This window comes from Phyllobates terribilis, unplaced genomic scaffold (assembly GCF_046119375.1).
Source record: "Phyllobates terribilis strain yellow unplaced genomic scaffold, ASM4611937v1 Scaffold_8__6_contigs__length_399053987, whole genome shotgun sequence".
In the NCBI taxonomy this organism is placed as follows: Eukaryota; Metazoa; Chordata; class Amphibia; order Anura; family Dendrobatidae; genus Phyllobates; species Phyllobates terribilis.
This window is the reverse complement of record NW_027362768.1, coordinates 361,815,586-361,838,727: the sequence shown is the minus strand read 5'-3', so window position 1 is coordinate 361,838,727 and position 23,142 is coordinate 361,815,586. Positions and strand designations below refer to the sequence as shown.

Here is a 23,142-nt window from a genome sequence, read left to right as displayed (position 1 = left end):
TATAACCTCGATGTCCATTCTGACCGGTCAGACTAGAGACCATCGAGCTCCTCTTCATCACTCTGCACATTATCATCCATCCCCTTGAAGCCTTTGTGCTCGGCCCCCGGATGACACGCTGCTCTCTGCTCTTACAGGAGGAATTGAATGATGTTATTGACTTACGAGATCCAGACGTCACCCCGGCCTCAGAACGCACGCACCGGCGTCTGGCAGCTGAAAAGGCCAAGTTTGACCCCGATCATTACCTGTAAGTGCCTTTTAATGTCTGCGAGGCAGCACAGTCCCCAGAAGGATTGACATCACTTTAGGTTTGATCCTGTAAGATCTGGCGCCTGTGTATTTTTTTTTTTTTATTCTCTCCATGTATTTGCTTTGATGCGTTTCTCCAAGAGCCTGAAGAAGAGTCCGTGTCAGATCATGTCTTGGAAATGCACCGTGTAGACGGCGGCCCCCTAGTGGGGTGTAAGTGTAACCGTACTGGGGTCATTAAAGGGGTCCTCCCATATCTCTAGATATTCTGTAACATTCAGGGCGACCGTTGGGGCTGCGGCCAAGGTTCCCGAGGAATCCGTGCAGGAGTTTCATCACGTCGTTGGCATCATACCTGCTTCATTCATTGTTTGAGTGAATCAGCAGATAAATGGATAAGCATTCATCAGTATTCCAGACATTCAGTTTACACATTTAGCAGTCACACCCGCGGATGCAGATTTCATGTCATTCGCTTTCATTCACTCTTTCAGTAGCTTACTCTCTCGTAATTCACTCTTTTTTTCTTCACTCGTTCTCATTTTTCCTCATTAATTTTTTTTTCACTTGTATGCCTTCATTAATTCACGAATTCATCTTCATTCAGTCATTCACGGACTGACTGAATGAAGATCTTTCCTTTAATTCGCTCTCATTTATTTTTTTCATTCTTACTTTTTTCCCCTCACTTATTCAATTATTCCCTTTTAATGCTTTCATTCACTCATATGTTCTCACTTTAAGTCAGTTGTTTTGTTACTCATTCCCTTGTTTATCTTCTCATTCAGTAGTTTCCTTATTATTTGGTCCCCCCTCATACTGCCGCCCTCGTTTCCTCTCGCCGCCGCCCTCGTTTCCTCTCGCCGCCGCCCTCGTTTCCTCTCGCCGCCGCCGCGGCCCTCGTTTCCTCTCGCCGCCGCCGCGGCCCTCGTTTCCTCTCGCCGCCGCCGCGGCCCTCGTTTCCTCTCGCCGCCGCCGCGGCCCTCGTTTCCTCTCGCCGCCGCCGCGGCCCTCGTTTCCTCTCGCCGCCGCCGCGGCCCTCGTTTTCTCTCGCCGCCGCCCTCGTTTTCTCTCGCCTCTTACTACCAGTTTTTTGTTCATTTCCACTTTCCTCATTCCGTTCTTTCCTTCTTTCTTTTCTTGTCCCTTATCGCCTGACTTTTCCCGGCTCCCGCATTTATTCCTTCAGTTGTTTTCAGTAATTTACTCTTCTTTCCTCCTTCTAATTGTTCCCTTACCCGGTCAGTCGCCGGCGCGGTCCCTCCTCCGTGTCTGCTCATTCATTCCTTTATGTATATACATGGTGGTTCATTCATTCCCTTGTTCTCCCCGCGGTCCTCGTCTTCTGTCAGTGAGCGCTGCTCTTCCCTCCTGCATATTGTGTGCGGCGCTGCAGTCGCTGCCCCCGGTCCTCCTCCTCCTCGCTTCTTGTCTTTTCAGCTTTTATCTCCCTGGTCCTGGTCCTCCTTCCCCCGTCCGCGCCGTCACTATGGCTACAGCTCCGTCCTGTGCTGCGCCTCCATCCCGGCGCCCCGCAGGCAGCGCTGTCCATCCATCACTTCCCGGGCTCCGGCCCAGCGCGGCGATCCTGCACAATCCCGCCCAGCTCAGGGTAATCCGCCTGATGAACACCAGAGGAATTCTCTGCAGTTGCCGCTGACATCATTCATTCATCCATCAGCCGGAGCCAGCTGGCCGCTCTCCTACCAGCGCTCGTCTCTCTATTTTTATTGCAATGATGCCCATCTATTAAGGGGAGGGGGAATTTAAAGGCAATGTGCCCCGACGCCATTCACAGCATAGCGTATTCTGCATATCGCCAGGCCGTGACCTTTAAAGGGGGGTCATTGCATAGGAACACTTAAAGGGGTCGTGCATTACGTTGATGATCTTATCTTTAGGATGGGTCTTCACTATCAGCTCCGACTGTACGCAGAGCTCGAGGTCCAGAGATTCAGACCACTGAATATTGCTCCAACCTCCATGCCGGTTCTATTCACTGTGTGCAGAATTATTAGGCAAGTTGTATTTTAGAGGATTATTTTTTATTATTGATCAACATCTATGTTCTCAATCAATCGAAAAGACTCAAATATCCAAGCTTAATATTTTTGGAAGTTGGAGTGTTTTTTTTTTAGATTTGGCCATCTTAGGAGGATATCTGTTTGTGCAGGTAACTATTACTGTGCAGAATTATTAGGCAAGTTAATAAAAACCAAATATAATCCCATCTCACTTGTTTATTTTCACCAGGTAAACCAATATCAGTGCACAACATTTAGAAATAAACATTTCTGACATGCAAAAACAAAAAACAAAAAAATTAGTGATGAATATAGCCACCTTTCTCTATGATGACACTCAGCCGCCTCCATCCATAGATTCTGTCAGTTGCTTGATCAACATTGCGTGCAGCAGTCACCACAGCCTCCCAGACACTGTGTACTGTTTTCCCTTCCTGTAGATCTCACATTTTATGATGGACCACAGGTTCTCTATGGGGTTCAGATCAGGTGAACAAGGGGACCTTGTTACTATTTTTTCTTCTTTTAGACCTTTACTGGCCAGCCATGCTGTGGAGTAGTTGGATGCATGTGATGGAGCATTGTCCTGCATGAAAATCATGTTTTTCTTAAACGATACCGACTTCTTCCTGTACCACTGCTTGAAGACGTTGTCTTCCAGAAACTGGCAGTAGGTCTGGGAGTTGACCTTCACTCCATCCTAAACCCGAAAAGGTCCCACAAGTTCACCTTTGATGATACCAGCCCATACCAGTACCCCACCTCCACCTTGCTGGCGTCTGAGTCGGAGTGGAGCTCTCTGCCCTTTACTGATCCAGCCTCTGGCCCATCCATCTGGCCCATCAAGAGTCACTCTCATTTAATCAGTCCATAAAACCTTTGAAAAATCAGTCTTAAGATATTTTTTGGCCCATTCTTGACGTTTTATCTTATGTTTCTTGTTCATAGGTGGTGGTTTTCCAGCCTTCCTTACCTTGGCCATGTCCCTGAGTATCGCACACCTTGTGCTTTTTGATACTCCAGTAACGTTGCAGCTCTGAAATATGGCAAAACTGGTGGCGAATGGCATCTTGGCTGCTTCACGCTTGATTTTCCTCAATTCATGGGCAGTTATTTTGCGCCTTTTTTGGCCAACAAGCTTCTTGCGACCCTGTTGGCTATTTGCCATGAAACGCTTGTTTGTTCGGTGATCACGCTTCAAAAGTTTGGAAATTTCAAGACTGCTGCATCCCTCTGCAAGACATCTCACAATTTTGGACTTTTCAGAGCCCGTCAAATCTCTCTTCTGACCCATTTTGCCAAAGGAAAGGAAGTTGCCTAATAATTAAGCACACCTTATATAGGGTGTTAATGTCATTAGTCAACACCCCTCCTCATTACAGAGATGCACATCACCAGATTTACTTAATTGGTAGTTGGCTCTCAAGCCTATGCAGCTTGGAGTAGGACAACATGTATAAAAAGTATCATGTGATCAAAATACTCATTTGCCTAATAATTCTGCACGCGGTGTATATTTACAACAGCTCCGCCCTCGTCTATTGGTTGCATCCGGTATTGCAGCCATGTCCTATTTATTTGAATAGGGCAATACCAGATGCAGCCTGTGGGTAATGGTGGTGCTGTTTCTGTAGTCCATAGGTCTAAATCTCCTTATCCAATTTTTAATTCGGAGTCAAGTTTCTTGAATGGAAATAAAACTCTTCTCCGGGAAGCAAATAATCATGATCCCCTGGTTTTTTTTTTTTTTTTCATCCCTGCCGAATCGATTCTCCGGACCTGTGATGGTTTCTCATTCCAGGACTTGCTGTCAGTCATTTTTATAGCTGTCTGGAGCTGCGGGCGGCAGGAATCTGAGCGAAGGACCGGTGTCAGATGGCACGGCTAATGAAAGCGGCTCTGCACCTGGGAAAGGACTGGTAGTAATGGAGCTGGCGGGGACAGGACCCGGGAGCAATTCACCATTCACCTCTGTGCTGCGACTTTCTTTAACTCTTTCTTTCCTGCTGCTTGGATTTGTGCCCATGTTCCTACTCAGCAAAACTTCACATTTAGGCCTGATGTCTGACACTTCGTGCAGGGCCTGATGACACTAGGCAGTGTCAACTGCAACTACCTTTGTTGTCTGGAAAGTTACTTTTAAAAGTTAGCTCAACTTTTGAAATGGTTTTGATTTGTCAGGGCCCGTCTAGCAGTTTTCAAGGTCTGAGGTCTGGGTTATAGACTCCCCACCAAGTAAGTGGCCGAAGCCCTCCGCTTATCCTTGAGTGACGTACTGACTTATAGACTTTCTACTGAGCCTATATACTGCCTTCCTGGCGAGTCAGTGGTATACGGGCTCAATAGGGAGTCTATGGGTCTGTATATCGCTCACAGATAAACCAAGCTCTTCAGCCCCTTAATTTGAGCGATCAGTGGGGACGTCGGGACTGGGACCCAATCAATCAAAACTACTAAACAGCGGCTAAAACTTATAAAAACTTTTGGCTCCAATTTAACAAGCCGCTCACACCAGGTGTAAAACTGCTTTGCTTAAAATGTCGCAAAATTCTACGAGTTGCTCAAAAACTTTGCAGCTTTTGGCTTCTTTACTACAGAATCAAGTTATGTCTGAAAAGTTATTGAAAAGTGAGCAGAGCTCAACTGGGATGGGACAAGCCGAGCCCGACCGACAAACTCATACTAACTTATGCCAAAAAAAGTGCCGTAAAAGATGTACTCCATTACTGGCGGTGGCATGTCTCAATGAATATGGCGCATCTTACTCCAGCGCACTGTTTTGGATGTCAATTTTGATGACTTTATTTACAGTTTAGTTGCCCTTTATGACTGTCTTTGCAAGAGATGAAATAAAGATTTTAACAGGAGACTGAATCCTTTGTATCTACAAGTGATTTTTTTGATTTGGAGAACAGAGGTGCAAGTTCTCTCTACCACGTTTCCGTGCAGTAACAAGTGGCTAATTTTCTCCTTTATTCGCTCCTTTAGAGCCGACCTCTTTGAGGACGACGCCATTCAGCACCTGCTGAAGTATAAACCATGGTGGGTGCAGGTAGCGAAAGAAGTCAGCGGCACTGCACCGGCCCGCCAGGACCCCAGAGGTGAGACCATCTGCCCCCTCATGGGAAGACGTAATAACATAACCTTCCAGGTGTCCTCAGGACATGTTTGTGATCTCACAGAGCAGCTGCTCCACGATAAGAATGACTGATTGCGGCCGGCAGGAGATGGCCGTGATGCTGTAATCATAGGAGAAGCATGTTATCTGTAGAGCGGCCGGAGACAGAAATGCACCCCCCTCAATTTCTAGGGAGAAAACCAATATCTTATTTCAGCAAATCATAATCTGTGGGGGCTGGTGGATGGTAACCCAATACCGGAGGAAGCGAAAAGCCTGCTCTGACCTGGCCGGTCCCCGAGAGCAAGCTGCGAGGCACCCCGCCGGCCCCCAACATGCTCTGATCTGGCCGGCCCCCAGGAACAGGCTGCAAGGCACCCCGCCCGGCCCCCATTATGCTTTGACCTGGCCGGCCCCCTGGAGCAGGCCACGAGGTGCCCCGCCGGCCCCCAGTATGCTCTGACCTGGCCGGCCCCCAGGAACAGGCCGCAAGGCACCCCACCGGCCCCCCAATATGCTCTGACCTTGCCGGTCCCCTGAAGCAGGCCGTGAGGCACCCCGCTGGCCCCCAATGTGCTCTGCCCTGGCTGGTCCCTGGGAGCAGGCCGCGCGGCACCCTGCCAGCCCCTAATATGCTCTGACCTGGCCGGCCCTCGGGAGCAGTCCACGAGGCACCCCGCCGGCCCCCAATATGATCTGACCGGGCCAGCCCCCAATATGATCTGACCGGGCCAGCCCCCTGGAGCAGGCTGCAAGGCACCCCTCCGGCCCCAATGTGCTCTGCCCTGGCTGGTCCCTGGGAGCAGGCCGCGAGGCACCCTACCAGCCCCCAATATGCTCTGACCTGGCTGTCCCTCAGGAGCAGGCTGCGAGGCATCCCGGCAGCCCCTAATATGCTTTGACCTGGTTGACCCTCGGGAGCAGGCCATGAGGCGCCCTGCCGGCACCCATTATGGTTTGACCTGGCCGGCCCTTGGGAGCAGGCCATGAGGCGCCCTGCCGGCACCCATTATGGTTTGACCTGGCCGGCCCTTGGGAGCAGGCTGCGAGGCGCCCTGCCGGCACCCATTATGTTTTGACCTGGCCGGCCCTCGGAAGCAGGCCATGAGGCGCCCTGCCGGCCCCCATTATGCTTTGACCTGGACGGCCCCCGGGAGCAGGCTGCGAAGCACCCCATCTGCCCCCAGTATGCTCTGACCTGGCCGGCCCCCAGGAACAGGCCGCAAGGCACCCCACCGGCCCCCCAATATGCTCTGACCTTGCCGGCCCCCTGGAGCAGGCCGTGAGGCACCCCGCTGGCCCCCAATGTGCTCTGCCCTGGCTGGTCCCTGGGAGCAGGCCGCGAGGCACCCTGCCAGCCCCTAATATGCTCTGACCTGGCCAGCCCCCTGGAGCAGGCCGCAAGGCACCCTGCAGGTCCCCAATGTGCTCTGCCCTGGCTGGTCCCTGGGAGCAGGCCATGAGGCGCCCTGCCGGCACCCATTATTGTTTGACCTGGCCGGCCCTTGGGAGCAGGCTGCGAGGTGCCCTGCCGGCCCCCATTATGCTTTGACCTGGACGGTCCCCGGGAGCAGGCTGCGAAGCACCCCATCTGCCCCCAATGTGCTCTACCCTGGCCGGTCCTTGGGAGCAGGCCGCGAGGCGCCCCAGTGGAACCCAATATGCTTTGATCTGGTAGGCCGCGAGGCTGGAGGAAGCGAAAAGCCTGCTCTGTCCGTGCCGGCCGCAAGGCACCCTGCCTGCCCCCAATATGCTCTGACCTGGCCGGCCGTGGGGAGCAGACCGCAAAGCTCCCTGCCGGCTCCCAATATGTTCTGACCTGGCCGCCCCCCCCCCTGGGAGCAGGTCACAAGGCACCCCCCCCCCCCCCCAATATGCTCTGACCTGGCCGGCCCCATAAATAGGTTCTGCATCTATTGCCGAGCAGGAAACCTGGCCTTAGCAGACCCTAAAGCTAGGCCCTAAGTCAGCTCCACTGTAAACTAAAGTACACACAGGGGAAACAAACAGGGATGACACCGGAGAAAGCACAGAAACAATCCACGAAGGAACTCCAAGGTAATTCTTGCCGACTACTATAATCCCAGGCCTGAATAGGAATAACACGCTATCACCAGCAACTCTCTGAGGATCTGAGTGTATATAAGGACACAGGAAGGAACTGCTGATTAACAACAGAAGGGTGAGGATACCTCAGGGTCCTAAAGGGAAAGGTATAATCCCCAAGCAAGGTGAGGATCACCTCTGGTTCCTAAAGAGGAATCATAAAAGGATTATGGAGACGTTTGTAAGGCTAAAATCAGTGATCTTCCACAGCCGGACACCGTATGACTGTCTGTCAACCCTGACGGGGCCCCACCGGCCCCCAATGTGCTCTGATGTGGCTGGTCCCTGGAAGCAGACCGCGAGGCGCCCTGCCAGCCCCCTATATACTGTGAACTGATTTGTCCCTGGGAGCAGGCCACAAAGCGCCCCGCCAGCCCGCGATGTGAACTGACGTGTCCCTGGGAGCAGGCCACAAGGTGCCCCGCCAGCCCGCGATATGTTCTGACCCGGTCGGCCCCCGGGAGAAGACCACGAGGCACCCCACCGGCCCCCAATATGCTCTGACTTGATCGGTCCCCGGGAGCAGGCCGTAAGGTACCCCACCAGCCCCCAATATACTCTGACCTGGCCGGCCCTCGGGAGCACGCTGCGAGGCGCCCCGCCGGCCCCCAATATGCTGTGACCTGGCTGGTCCCCGGGAGCAGGCCGCGAGGCTCCCCGCTGGCCCCCTATGTGCTCTGACCAGGCTGCCTCTCGGGAGCAGGCCACGAGGTGCCCCGTTGACCCCCAATATGCTGTGACCTGGCCGGCCCCCATGGACAGGCTGCGAGGCGCCCCGCCAGTCCACAGTATGCTCTGACCTGGTCGACCCTAGGGAGCAGGCTGCGAGGCGCCCCGCTGGCACCCTGTATGCTCTGACCTGGCCGACCCTAGGGAGCAGGCCATGAGGCACCCCGCTGGCCCCCTGTATGCTCTGACCTGGCCGACCCTAGGGAGCAGGCCGTGAGGCACCCCGCTGGCCCCCTATGTGCTCTGACCTGGCCGACCCTAGGGAGCAGGCCATGAGGCACCCCGCTGGCCCCCTATGTGCTCTGACCTGGCCGACCCTAGGGAGCAGGCCATGAGGCACCCCGCTGGCCCCTTATGTGCTCTGACCTGGCCGACCCTAGGGAGCAGGCCATGAAGCACCCCGCTGGCCCCCTATGTGCTCTGACCTGGCCGACCCTAGGGAGCAGGCTGCGAGGCACCCCGCTGGCCCCCTATGTGCTCTGACCTGGCCGACCCTAGGGAGCAGGCCGTGAGGCACCCCGCTGGCCCCCTATGTGCTGTGACCTGGCCGACCCTAGGGAGCAGGCCGTGAGGCACCCCGCTGGCCCCCTATGTGCTGTGACCTGGCCGACCCTAGGGAGCAGGCCGTGAGGCACCCCGCTGGCCCCCAGTATGCTCTGACCTGGCCGACCCTAGGGAGCAGGCCATGAGGCACCCCGCTGGCCCCCTATGTGCTCTGACCTGGCCGACCCTAGGGAGCAGGCCGTGAGGCACCCCGCTGGCCCCCTATGTGCTCTGACCTGGCCGACCCTAGGGAGCAGGCCGTGAGGCACCCCGCGGGCCCCCAGTATGCTCTGACCTGGCCGACCCTAGGGAGCAGGCCGTGAGGCGCCCCGCTGGCCCCCTATGTGCTCTGACCTGGCTGACCCTAGGGAGCAGGCCATGAGGCGCCCCGCTGGCCCCCTATGTGCTCTGACCTGGCCGACCCTAGGGAGCAGGCCGTGAGGCATCCCGCTGGCCCCCTATGTGCTCTGACCTGGCCGACCCTAGGGAGCAGGCCGTGAGGCACCCCGCTGGCCCCCTATGTGCTCTGACCTGGCTGACCCTAGGGAGCAGGCCGTGAGGCACCCCGCGGGCCCCCTGTATGCTCTGACCTGGCTGACCCTAGGGAGCAGGCCATGAGGCGCCCCGCTGGCCCCCTATGTGCTCTGACCAGGTCATCTACCCATTGTTTGGTTTTTATGCTGTGGCTGATTGACAGAAGACTTTTTATTCTAATGTTTCTTTCCTCCCCTACCAGTAATATTTACAGAGAGCGAGAAAGAGCGGCTGCGAAAATTCACAAACAAGTCGTATCTCCTGGAGAAGAAGGCTGCGCAGCTCGCGTACCTGGGCCTGATGGATCTGCTCCTGGCTTACTGCTATGAGGTCCGCGTTACCGAAGGAGAGAGAAATGTAAGTGGGATTTTATTTTTCCTTCCTCCCTCGCTCTGGCTCAGTCTTCTGTCTGGAGAATACTCCTGCCAAGAGGATTCTGCTGTAATAGCCTTCTATTGTGAGCCTCACGCCTCCTCTCCTGACAGCGCGGCAGCCGACAACCAGCCAGGAATAATCTGACAGGTGAAAAATGAGTCCCACTCGCTCAGAGGATAAGGCTGAAGGCGGCTGTTAGAAGTATTTTGCAGTAGATTTAGCAGATAGTGAGCAGCGCTCCCCGCCTATCCTGGCATCACCGCCGGCGGCACGTAACGGAAAATATCTCCCAGCAAAACTGCGTCCTGTATAATGTATATTGATGTTTTCTATCGGCTCTGTACATCATGTCCTGACTGCGGGCAGAGAAGATGTTTTCTGCAGGATAAGTTAAAGGAAATGCACATTTTGCTTAGTCTATAGTTTCCTCTATCAGTCCATAAAAATTTTATATATTCTACAGAAAAAGACGAATTGCTTCAAACATACATTACATTACTTATCCTGTATTATACTCCAGAGCTGCACTCACTATTCTGCTTGTACACAGTGACTGCACTTACATTACTTATCCTGATTTACCTCCTGTATTATACTCCAGAGCTGCACTCACTAGTCTGCTGGTGCAGTCACTGTGTACATACATTACATTACTGATCCTGAGTTACCTCCTGTATTATACTCCAGAGCTGCACTCACCATTCTGCTGGTGCAGTCACTGTGTACATACATTACATTACTGATCCTGTACTTACACTGAGTTACATCCTGTATTATACTCCAGAGCTGCACTCACTAGTCTGCTGGTGCAGTCACTGTGTACATACATTACATTACTTATCCTGAGTTACATCCTGTATTATACTCCAGAGCTGCACTCACTATTCTGCTGGTGCAGTCACTGTGTACATACATTACATTACTGATCCTGTACTGATCCTGAGTTACATCCTGTATTATACTCCAGAGCTGCACTCACTATTCTGCTGGTGCAGTCACTGTGTACATGCATTACATTACTGATCCTGAGTTACATCCTGTATTATACTCCAGAGCTGCACTCACTATTCTGCTCGTGGAGTCACTGTGTACATACATTACATTACTGATCCTGAGGTACATCCTGTATTATACTCCAGAGCTGCACTCACTATTCTGCTGGTGCAGTCACTGTGTACATACATTACATTACTGATCCTGAGTTACATCCTGTATTATACTCCAGAGCTGCACTCACTATTCTGCTGGCGCAGTCACTGTGTACAGACATTACATTACTGATCCTGAGTTACATCCTGTATTATACTCCAGAGCTGCACTCACTATTCTGCTGGCGCAGTCACTGTGTACAGACATTACATTACTGATCCTGAGTTACATCCTGTATTATACTCCAGAGCTGTACTCACTATTCTGCTGGTGCAGTCACTGTGTACATACATTACATTACTGATCCTGTACTGATCCTGAGTTACATCATGTATTATACTCCAGAGCTGCACTCACTATTCTGCTGGCGCAGTCACTGTGTACAGACATTACATTACTGATCCTGTACTGATCCTGAGTTACATCCTGTATTATACTCCAGAGCTGCACTCACTATTCTGCTGGTGCAGTCACTGTGTACAGACATTACATTACTGATCCTGTACTGATCCTGAGTTACATCATGTATTATACTCCAGAGCTGCACTCACTATTCTGCTGGTGCAGTCACTGTGTACATACATTACATTACTGATCCTGAGTTACATCCTGTATTATACTCCAGAGCTGCACTCACTATTCTGCTGGTGCAGTCACTGTGTACATACATTACATTACTGATCCTGAGTTACATCCTGTATTATACTCCAGTGCTGCACTCACTATTCTGCTGGTGCAGTCACTGTGTACATACATTACATTACTGATCCTGAGGTACATCCTGTATTATACTCCAGAGCTGGACTCACTATTCTGCTGGTGCAGTCACTGTGTACATACATTACATTACTGATCCTGAGGTACATCCTGTATTATACTCCAGAGCTGCACTCACTATTCTGCTGGTGCAGTCACTGTGTACATACATTACATTACTGATCCTGAGTTACATTCTGTATTATACTCCAGAGCTGCACTCACTATTCTGCTGGCGCAGTCACTGTGTACATACATTACATTACTGATCCTGAGTTACATCATGTATTATACTCCAGAGCTGCACTCACTATTCTGCTGGCGCAGTCACTGTGTACTCTTTCAGATCCATTTCTAGATGACCTGTGTCGCGGTGCTCATAGATGGGCAATTCCCTAACAATCGCTCTGTAGCTCTGGCAGCTTTTTGAATTGCACACCAAGGAGTCAATCGAATATTTTCTCTATACATCTCTGCAGGATACAGACTGCAAATGGAAAAAAGTCAGGAATCGCTGGGGTATCGCACGCTGGTATAAGACTCTGTATTAGGGAATTGTTATTTTAAAGGGGGTGTCCACTACTTTCACATTGATGCCCTCAATGTATCAGGGTCAGGGTCTCGCACTCAATTGAATGGGAGGCGAATGTGCAGTACCCTGTGCCGGCCACTACAACTTGATGGCCAAGCCCCGCAGGTAAGTACTTGCGGCCGGCGGCCGCCGGCACCTATAACAGCTGATCGCCTGTCGCATGTGGGACCCCGGCCGATCATACATTGATGCCCTATCCTATGGATAGGGCATCAATGTGAAAGTAGTGGACAACTCCTTTAAGCCCTTTTCTGTTCACCAGATATGAGCTGCCTCTGTGTCTCTGCTTTCTCTGTGACGCAGGTGGAATCTGCCTGGAACGTACGGAAGCTGAGCGGGACCCTCTGCTGGTTCGAGGTGAGTCTCGCCCCAATCATGCAAACGTCATATGAATTGCGGTATAAAAGTTTTCACCCTCCAAAAGAGGCAAAAAGGGGGGGAAAAAATAAAGAAATCTCCCCTGGCCTCCATAGTCATCACCCAAGAGTCATCATTTGCATCTGCACGCCCCCATGTATTCCTAAGGATGCATCCAACTTTATCATCTACTCGAATCCTAGGGATCACCCCGAATATCAGACCCAGCTCAGAGCAGATTCACTATGAAAAAGAGATGCTGTCCCATTAAATACATTATTTTACCAATATTTAGCAGGAAAAGTGATTAAATGTGTGATCGCATCCTGAGAAGGGGCTCCATTCACCACTCCATTCACTTCCATGGGTCTATAGGAGCAATGGTGCAGATGTGAGTATCTTCAAGAAACAGCGCATCTCCTGTCCACAGGTCTTATCTGGTATTGCATCTCCACTACATTGAAGTGAGTGAGGCTCCGCTGCAATGCCGCCGACATGCTAGAGGCGGCTGTTGCTTTTGGAAGAAAGCAGCCGTGTTATTCTATTCTTGGACCATCCCCTTAATTCTTGAATGTCGGGGGGGTGACTAGAGACCATTTTCCCAGCACATTTAAGGTGGATTTGCGACTGGTAGGGATTAAAAAAAAAGTAATCTGCTCTTTCCAGAAACAGTGCCCCCCCCCCTTCCCCGGGTCTGTAGGTTACATCTGGCAATGCAGCTCATCCTATTCAAGTGGATAGCCCCTGCAGTTCCATACTCCCCCCACTGACTAGTGTGGCGCTGTTTCTGGGAAAGGAAGGCAACTTCTGATTTCTAATCCTGCTCAAGCCCTTTAATTGTTTTCCACCGCATCGTAAAAGGGCATGGAAGGGGTTAATGCGAGTATGTGACGGACGTATGATCTTGGCATTCGGAGGCCGAGCCGCTTGAAAGGCTTCCAGTAATAATAATATCGCGTTTCGGCAATAGGAAAGACGTGTGACCACCGGCGCTGCCGGCTGCAGGAATATCAACATGTCCGTGTCAGATCCAGGTCTGGGGTTTTTTATTTTTGTGCTTTCGTTGGCGGCAAAAAACTGTTGATGTAAAAACTCAGCGTTTCCCGATCTCCTGCGACTGACGGTCCTGCACGATGTCAGTTGGAGGGCTGTCCGGTCAGGAACATTGGAGGCCGCGGCACCACTAGTATGGCCGCCATTATGGCTTCCATCGTGGGTTTGCACCCAAGTTTTTCAGCCCCTTATAATAGGTAACAATTGGGCCAGTCACCTCTGCAATTTGCTCATTGACTAGGTCTGGGCAGGGGGCTTCCCGGCTGAGGCAGGCAGGGGGCTTCCCGGCGGAGGCGGGCGGGGGGCTTCCCATCATCACATGCACTGTTGTCATCCCTAAAGCGGATCAGACTATTCTACCTAAAATCCATGTGGAAAATCGCTGACAGCGGGTACAAATGGTCCATCCAGTGGTGTGCCCCCTAAAGCTATGCCGAACTGTCCCACCCCCACCTGCTGGCCGCCCACTTCTCTCTATATCCGCCCCATATGTATGGCAGAAGTTATATGGAGCCGAGTCTCCTCCATACCCGGCTGGTGCCAGCAATCACGGGCATCTAGGCGGTTAGACAGGGAAAAGGGACTGACGAAGCTGATGTGGCGCTGTCACCGCAGTTGGGGGGGCCCATGTGGTGATGGGTGGGCACAATTCAGACCTGTGCTGTGCTGAGGCCCCAGGATATTTATCTATGCCGCCGGATCCAGTTCATCGCACTCTGGTTACATTGTTTCTTTAAGGTCTATAACCATAGTAGCACATTGTTCAGCATAAGAGCTGTGTACACAAAACAGTATTTTTAAAACAATTTGCAAAGATGCTTAATTTTTTTATTTTTTTTTTTAGCTTGTGGCAAATCCTTTTTAGAAAACTTTCTTCATGTCTATTGTTAGGAAATTCTGAGTGAGTTAGAGAAATGTCGCCTGTCCTGGCCTGGGCTAATTCGCTGCATCATTCTCCAGTAATAGTCTGTGCTGGTGCCACCGTTACTATGAAGGGATGATAAATGTTGGCGCGATGTGATACCGCGATCTCCCTGTGTATCGTCTGTCGTCCGCCGTCTGTCCTTCACTCTCGCGTATCCCCGTCCTGATGCCAGTCTTGCAGCTCCGCTCGCTGGCGCCGTGCCATCTCTTTGGTGGGGGATTATCAAAGTGCGATCTTATCTGTGCCCGGGGCGACACTCGCGCAGTATGTGATAGACCTTATTGTGCTTTGAAATCTCGCCAGAGGAATCCCCCGATGCGCGGCAGCGTGCAAAACGCGCACCACGCGCCCCCGTCTCCTTTTGATGCTCGGTGCCTGGGAATAAAAGGGAACATTGTAGATTGGGATAGATTAGATTTCTATTTAATCCCCATTCTGTTTCTTTTACTAAAAGAAGAAAGAGAGAAGAGAAAAAAAATAGAAGAAGAATCTAAGCTCAGCCCAGAAGAACAATTGTAGTCCATTTTCTTAAAGGGTTAGTCACAAAATTGGATATAACAGGATAGCTTGATGGTCTCTGGGACCCCCCACCCCGCGATCCTGGGACCATGGGGCTCTAGATCCTCTGCAGAGCCCCGTCCTAAATGGAGCGAGGGCGCACATCCTCTACCTTCACTCTGCACATTGTCTATGGGACGGCAGACAATGAATGGAGCCAGGGAACACATTCCCAACTCCACTCTGTGCATTGTCTATGATACTGCCGGACGTCCCATAGACAATGAATGGAACGCAGGTGCACGTGCTCTACCTTCACTCTGTGCATTGTCTATGGGACTTTCTGCTGTCCCATAGATAATAAATGGAGCAAGGGCGCATATGCTCTTCCTTCACTCTGTGCATTGTCAATGATACTGTTGGCCATCCCATAGAGCACGTTCACCTGCGCTCCATTCATTGTCTGTGGGATGGCCGACAGTATCATTGACAATGCACAGAGTGGAGGTAGAAGGTACAGCATGTGCACCTGCCCTCCATTCATTGTCTTTGGGACGGCCAGCAGTATCGTAGACAATGCACAGAGTGAAGGTAGAGCATGTCCACCTGCGCTCCATTCATTGTCTATCTTCACTCTGTGCATTGTCTATGGGACCGCCGACAGTCTCATAGACAATGAATCATAGACAATGAATGGAGCGGAGTTAAAGCTTCTGCATCTGCAGAATCCATTCTCGCGTATGCAGAGCCCTCATCTGAAGATGATCTCCAGGTTATCCTCTATTCTGTGGATAGGGGACAACTTATTATTGCAGGATTTTTATGGGATAAGGAAAGGCATCAATATCAGATCGGTGTGCACCCCGGCGATATGAACGGGCATCGGTGCTCAGGTAGACCGTCTTTTTCCACATCACCTACTGCGCAGGGAACCCTGTGAATAATACCATTTTATCTGCCTGATACCACCACTAGGGGGCGCTTACTGCACACAGATATTACATTGAGTTCAATGGGAGTTTATTAATCTAGCTTCAGTAAAATGCACCTTGCCGTATGATGGTACTTTACACCATGATTATAACACGTGATTGCTTGGCCTTCTACACCCACGGCTGCCATCCCTTGTGCCACGTCCCTTTGCGCTGCCCCGGTTGCGCTTGTGTCTTTCTCTGTTTTGAGCTGTATTGGTTCTGTATTTGTTTTATCGCTTTGCTTCTGGAATAAAGGTAGAAATCGCTCGACGCCGGGAGCCGCGTCTTGGCACGGAAAAGCAGCTGTGATCATTTATTTAAGAGGCCTTCAGGAGACACAGATGGGTTGCAGCACTTACGGGGCACGGCAGGACGGCACTTCTCAAATTGCAGAGGATGTCAGTGGATTACAGACACATGTTCAGGAGTTGGCGGCGGCCGGTCTCTCGGGGGTTAATGCGGGCGGTACATGGGGTAATGAAGATCATTGCTTATTGGGGGGGGGGGGATATTGCAGTTCTATTTAGTGGTCTCCTGGTTATTCGTGGTGGCCTGGGAGGGTAGATAAGTCAATATGGCTCATCCGTCCTGTGGATGACCCGGAGTGCTTTTCTCCGTCCTTCAGGAGAATGGGAAAGCTGGGTGCTCACCCTCCTTGGTGACTCAATGGTGGCCATATTGTACTGTCACCCAGCTTTCCAGATATATTTAAGGGGGTATTCTCCGTAAACAGGTGCCAGAGACGGAGAACGAGGGGATCATTGGTCAAGGGGGTAACCACTTTCTGCATTCACTTCTATGAGATTTATGGAGACAGCTGAGCCAGGCATCTTGGAGATTGTTTGCGTAGATAATACTGTCTATAAAGAGTTAATTCCAGCATTAAAAAGTTTTGCTCCTACCCAAAGGATCGATGATAATTTGCAAAACGCTGCAGCACCCTCCAGTCTTGAGGACGCGGCGGTGGCCGTGTATGCACCATTCATCATCCACGGGACTGTACATAAACCTCGTCTGGCAGTGAAGGGGTGGCGTTTTTCCGTACAGCACTGGTGAAATATTCATGCCGAGGCTCCGCAGGGCCAGCGCCGGTTTAATTTTTAATCTGCGGTAAATGTCGACGTCTAATAAACACAAGCTCGTTCTTACGCAGAATCCTCCGCCGCCAATGGCTAATTACCGCCTCCAAAGACTCCGCTCTCACCTCTGGCTCGCTCCACTCTCCGCCGCGCACGACGCTCAGCCGCCGGATTATGCATCCTCCCCCACAGCCCTTTTGTCAGCGCTGAATTTCTGGGAAACGGTCTCATAAATCATCTTTAAAGATCAGCTACGCACTCGCGTCTTCTATAAATACCACATGTTGCGTCGCATTTGGAAGGGAGAAATAAGATTGCGAGCGCTGAAGGACGCGGATGGTGAAGGTACAGGCTGTGACGCAGGCTTAATTAAAGGGGATGTTTGCTGCCACCTTTTTTATTTGTATCACTTTCATTCCAAATTGCCAATGGACTTTGTAGAAACACATCCTGCAAACCCAGCTGTCAATTTGATTATACATTTCCAGGAGCAATAACAGAGGAACGGCACCATGTAGAGCAGGGATGTCAAACTCAAACCCACATAGGGCCAAAATGAAAAACAGAAAAGTCGTGGGCCGACCAATATACAGTATAATGTGCCCCGCGTAGTCCTCCATACAGAATAATGGGCCCCGCGTAGTCCTCCACACAGAATAATGGGCCCCGCGTAGTCCTCCACGCGGAATGATGGGCCCCGCGTAGTCCTCCACGCGGAATGATGGGCCCCGCGTAGTCCTCCACGCGGAATGATGGGCCCACATAGGGGTGGTGATTCTGGTGTCTCGGGCCAAATATAACCACCGTGGGAGCCAGATTTGGCTCATGGGCCGGAGTTTGGCATGTATGATGCAGGGGTCCCAAACACGCGGCCCGCAGGCACAGACCCCGTAACTATCGCGGCTCTCTCCTGCAGCCGTCGACATCAGCGCTGTAGTGCAGTGTATTGCCGCGCAGAGACCGGCTCTCTGCACAGCAATACCAGTGTCACCCGCCGACCTATCAGAGGCCAGCAGCTGCCATCTGCGTCCCAGCGCAGCGGAGTATGACGTCACTGCCATGGGCAGATATCAGCTGCTGGCCTCTGATAGGTCGGCGCTGATATCGGCGGCTGTTGGAGAGAGCCGCGATCGTTATGGGGTCTGTGGCTGCGGACCACAGGTGTAGAAAGGACGCCGAGGGAATGGAGGACAGGTGAAATACACCACAGGGGACCTGTGCTCAGTATGGGGGGACGGGGACCCTGAGCGCAGTATGGGGGGGACGGGGACCCTGAGCGCGGTATGGCGGGGGGGGGGACCCTGAGCGCGGTATGGCGGGGGGGGGGGACCCTGAGCGCTGTATGGGGGGACGGGGACCCTGAGCGCTGTATGGGGGGACGGGGACCCTGAGCGCTGTATGGGGGGACGGGGACCCTGAGCGCTGTATGGGGGGGGGACCCTGAGCGCGGTATGGGGGGAGATGGGGACCCTGTGCGCAGCATGGGGCGGGTGCCCTGTGCGCACTATGGGGGGGGGACCTGGATGGGGGACATGTCTGCAAGATTAGGACCAGGATGGGGGACCATGACTGCAATATGGGGGACCTGGATGGGGGACCATGTCTGCAATATGGGGGACCTGGATGGGGGACCACATCTGCAATATGGGGTACCTGGATGGGAGACCACGTCTGCAATATGGGGGACCTGGATGGGAGACCACGTCTGCAATATGGGGGACCTGGATGGGAGACCACGTCTGTAATATGGGGGACCTGGATGGGAGACCACGTCTGTAATATGGGAGACCACGTCTGTAATATGGGGGACCTGGATGGGAGACCACGTCTGTAATATGGGGGGACCTGGATGGGAGACCACGTCTGTAATATGGGGGGACCTGGATGAGAGACCACGTCTGCAATATGGGGGACCTGGATGGGAGACCACGTCTGCAATATGGGGCACCTGGATGGGAGACCACGTCTGCAATATGGGGCACCTGGATGGGAGACCACGTCTGCAATATGGGGCACCTGGATGGGAGACCACGTCTGCAATATGGGGCACCTGGATGGGAGACCACGTCTGCAATATGGGGCACCTGGATGGGAGACCACGTCTGCAATATGGGGCACCTGGATGGGAGACCACGTCTGCAATATGGGGCACCTGGATGGGAGTCCACGTCTGCAATATGGGGCACCTGGATGGGAGACCACGTCTGCAATATGGGGCACCTGGATGGGAGACCACGTCTGCAATATGGGGCACCTGGATGGGAGACCACGTCTGCAATATGGGGCACCTGGATGGGAGACCACGTCTGCAATATGGGGCACCTGGATGGGAGACCACGTCTGCAATATGGGGCACCTGGATGGGAGACCACGTCTGCAATATGGGGCACCTGGATGGGAGACCACGTCTGCAATATGGGGCACCTGAATGGGAGACCACGTCTGCAATATGGGGCACCTGGATGGGAGACCACGTCTGCAATATGGGGCACCTGGCGGGGAGACCATGTCTGCAAGATAAGGACCAGTTCAAAAGATGTATAGAAAATAAAATGGTATCACTAAAAATGTCACTTTGTCATGCAAATAATGCGGCCCCCCAAATGAAATGTTTTTCCGTGTGCGGCCCATATGCCCAGCTGAGTTTGAGACCCCTGATCTAGGGTATATAATATACACAGGGGCCCGTGTGTGTATAGACTTCTCGAATGGCACCAGTCCCATTAATTCACGTCCGTGTTTAAACACTGATGTGTGAAGGAGGCCTTAGGCAATAATAATAATAATAATAAAAAAATATATATATATTGGCGCTAGACCCCCTTCACACATCAGTGTTTAAACACGTACGTGAAATAAGGGGACTGGTGCCATCCGTGTTATTCATCCGTGTCTCCGTTTTTACGATCATTGTAGTCATCAGTGTTTTTCCAGTATGGATAAAGAAATGACAAAGCTTCTCCTATACTTCACAATGTTATCCCCTTAATGACCAGGCCATTTTCCGATTTTGCGTTTTTCGTTTTTTTGCTCCCCTTCTTCCCAGAGACAAACTTATTTTGTTTTTCGGTCAATATGGCCGTGTGAGGGCTTGTTTCTTGCGGACGAGTTGTACTTTTGAATGACACCATTGGTTTTACCATATTGTGTACTGGAAAACGGGAAAAAAATTCCAAGTGCGGTGAAATTGCAAAAAAAAGTGCAATTCCACAGTTGTTTTTTAGGGTTATTTTTACCATGTTCACTAAATGCTAAAACTGACCGGCCATTATTATTCTCCAGGTCATTACGAATTCGTAGACACCAAACATGTATAGGTTCTTTTTTATGTAAGTGGTGAAAAAAAAAATCCAGAGTTTGTTAACAAAAAAATGGCGCCATTTTCCGAGACCCGTAGCGTCTCCATTTTTCAGGATCTGGGGCAGAGTGAGGACTTAGTTTTTACGCACCGAGCTGACGTTTTTATTGATACTATTTTGGGGTAGATCCGATGTTTTGATCGCCCGTTATTGCATTTCATTTAAATGTTGCGGTGACCAAAAAAACTTCATTCTGGGGTTTTTCATTTTTTTTCTTGTTACGCCGTTTACCGATCGGATTAATTCTTTTTTTACATTGATATATCGGGCGGTTCTGAACGCGGCGATACCAAATATATGTATATTTGTTTTTTTTTATTGTTTTATTTTGAATGGGGTGAAAGGGGGCTGATTTAAACTTTTATACTTTTTTTTTCAAAAAATTTTTTTTTACCTTTTTCATGATTCAATGTCTCCATGGGAGACTAGAAGCTGCAGTTGTCTGTTCTCCTTTACTACACACAGGCGATCATCAGATCAACTGTGTGTAGCAGAATTGCTCACTGGCTGTGAGCGCCAACTGCTGGGTGGCACTCATAGCAATCTGGCAATGACAACTGCAGGGGTCTCCTGCAGACCCCGGGTTATCATGCCAAACCATCGGCGACCTGCAATCATGTGATGGGGTCGCCGATGGGTGGAGCCAGCGATGCGTTTCCGATAAGTGTCAGTTAAATCCGCTGTCCGAGATTGACAGCGGCATTTAACAAGTTAACAGCCGCGGGTGGATCGTGATTCCACCCGCGGCTGTTGCGGGAAAATGTCAGCTGTATAGATCAGCTAACATGTGCCCGGAAAGGTGCGGGCTCAGCACCAGAGCCCGCGCTAAACAGGGGGTTGTGATGTGTGTCGTACTATTACGGCAGACGTCATAAAGGGGTTAAACCCGTACAGCACACTGATGGTACTCTAACTCCATCCATGAGCTGTACGTGTTTATCACGGACCCATAGACTTGTATTGGCCATTGTCATCCGTGCTGCCAGAAAAAACAGACCTGTCTCCATGTGTTTTGTAAGGACACCCGGTTAGGTTATAACGGGTACCGCATTTACTCTTCCGGGGTGGTGCCGTGTATACACCAATTGTCTCTGGTGATACATTTTGTAATATCACAAGGTAGTTTTCTGTCCACAGCATGGATGTCTATACCTGAGGGACTGTCGGGGCCTATTCCCTCACACATACTACCAGGACAATGTAATGACAGAGAGTAATAATTATACTGAGGATTCATTCCAAGCCTGTGTATTATGGTCTGGGTACATAATGCATTTTCCGGACTGGCTGCGAGTCTCCTCACCCGAACCCAACAGCTTCATATGTGCCTGAGGATGTGGAGTGCGGGGTCCGGAGATTCACAGTCCATATAGCCTTAGGGCCGTTCACACTGCGTTCTTCACCACGTTCACTCGGGGCTTGCGTCCGAACCCCCCGCAAAACAGGATACGTGCATATGCGCCGACAGGACCATTGACTATAATGGTGCAGATAGGACCATTGACTCTACCGTCACCATTATAGTCAATGTCACTGTCAGCGCATATGACCGAATCCTGCTTTGAATTTATTAAGCATGTGAATTAATATTCAACAGATGGGAGAAAAGCAGCACGAGCCTATAATACTGTGTGGATGGGGCCACGGTGGGATTTGAACCCACAACCCAGCGCCGCACCCGTCACTAAGCTTTGAGCCACCAAACCTGTAGGAAAAAATTGTGCTTCGGCCAAGACCACTTCATGTCTTGGAGTCCCTGGCAATGTCCTGCCAGCTACATATGTGGTGGGCAAGCCACATAGGAGAACTCTCTGATCTGCTGCCTATCTATCCTATCTATCTTCTGATAGATATCTGGCTCGCTGGCAGATGCTTTCTTTATGACACTACCATGATCTCTGCACTGCACCCGATTATACAGGTAAACCTCAGCTCTATTTATGTGCCCGTGATGGCAGAAACTTCTAACTTAGGGAGACTTAAAAAAAAAAATATTTAAAGAGACCTGCTGGCAGTGACCCCGCCCCTGCGGGCAAATTGTCCCGCCCCTGCTGACAGTGACCCCGCCCCTGCTGACAGTGACCCCGCCCCTGCTGAATATTTAGGGCAAATTAGTTGAAAAGTCGCTGGTATTGCCACCAGCTCATTTGCATAAGTCGGTGAGTGAGTGCTCTGATTGGCTGGCTGTGGAATGCTGCATCTGCAGCCATGTGATAGATGGGAACATCATCCTGACAGGACAGGTCACTGCACGAGGGACACGAGGTCACAGATTAAGGAAATGGGGCGTAACTCAGGGCTGTATTTACCCCTGGGCACCTTAGAGCGGGTGCCTAGGGCGGCAGACTGCAGGGGGCGACGTCAGCATGATTGAATAAACAAAAATGTATTTCCCCTGCTTCACAGCTGGACCGAGCGTCAGTATCACCGATGATATTTGGTGGGGATATCTATCCATCATCTACCACATCCTATACATAATTTAGGGCAGGGGTCCCAAACACGCGGCCCGCAGGCACAGACCCCTTAACTATCGCGGCTCTCTCCAGCAGCCGCTGACATCAGAGCTGTAATGCAGTGTATTGCTGCGCAGAGACCAGCTCTCTGCACAGCAATACCAGTGTCACCCGCCGGCCTATCAGAGGCCAGCAGCTGACATCTGCGTCCCAGCGCAGCGGAGTATGACGTCACTGCCATGCGCAGATGTCAGCTGCTGGCC

The 23,142-nt window shown here is 51.4% G+C and overlaps 1 protein-coding gene across 2 annotated transcripts in view; it reads left to right on the top strand.

Moving 5' to 3' along the window:
• Positions 1–23,142, top strand: part of SHQ1 (SHQ1, H/ACA ribonucleoprotein assembly factor) — a 68,633-nt gene that overhangs the window by 8,713 nt on the left and 36,778 nt on the right. For both annotated transcript variants that reach the window (XM_073644764.1, XM_073644765.1), the window contains exons 6-9: positions 138–250; positions 5,265–5,377; positions 9,509–9,663; positions 12,482–12,535. In XM_073644764.1, the coding sequence (XP_073500865.1) occupies positions 138–250; positions 5,265–5,377; positions 9,509–9,663; positions 12,482–12,535 (435 nt within the window). The remainder of the gene's footprint in view (positions 1–137; positions 251–5,264; positions 5,378–9,508; positions 9,664–12,481; positions 12,536–23,142) is intronic.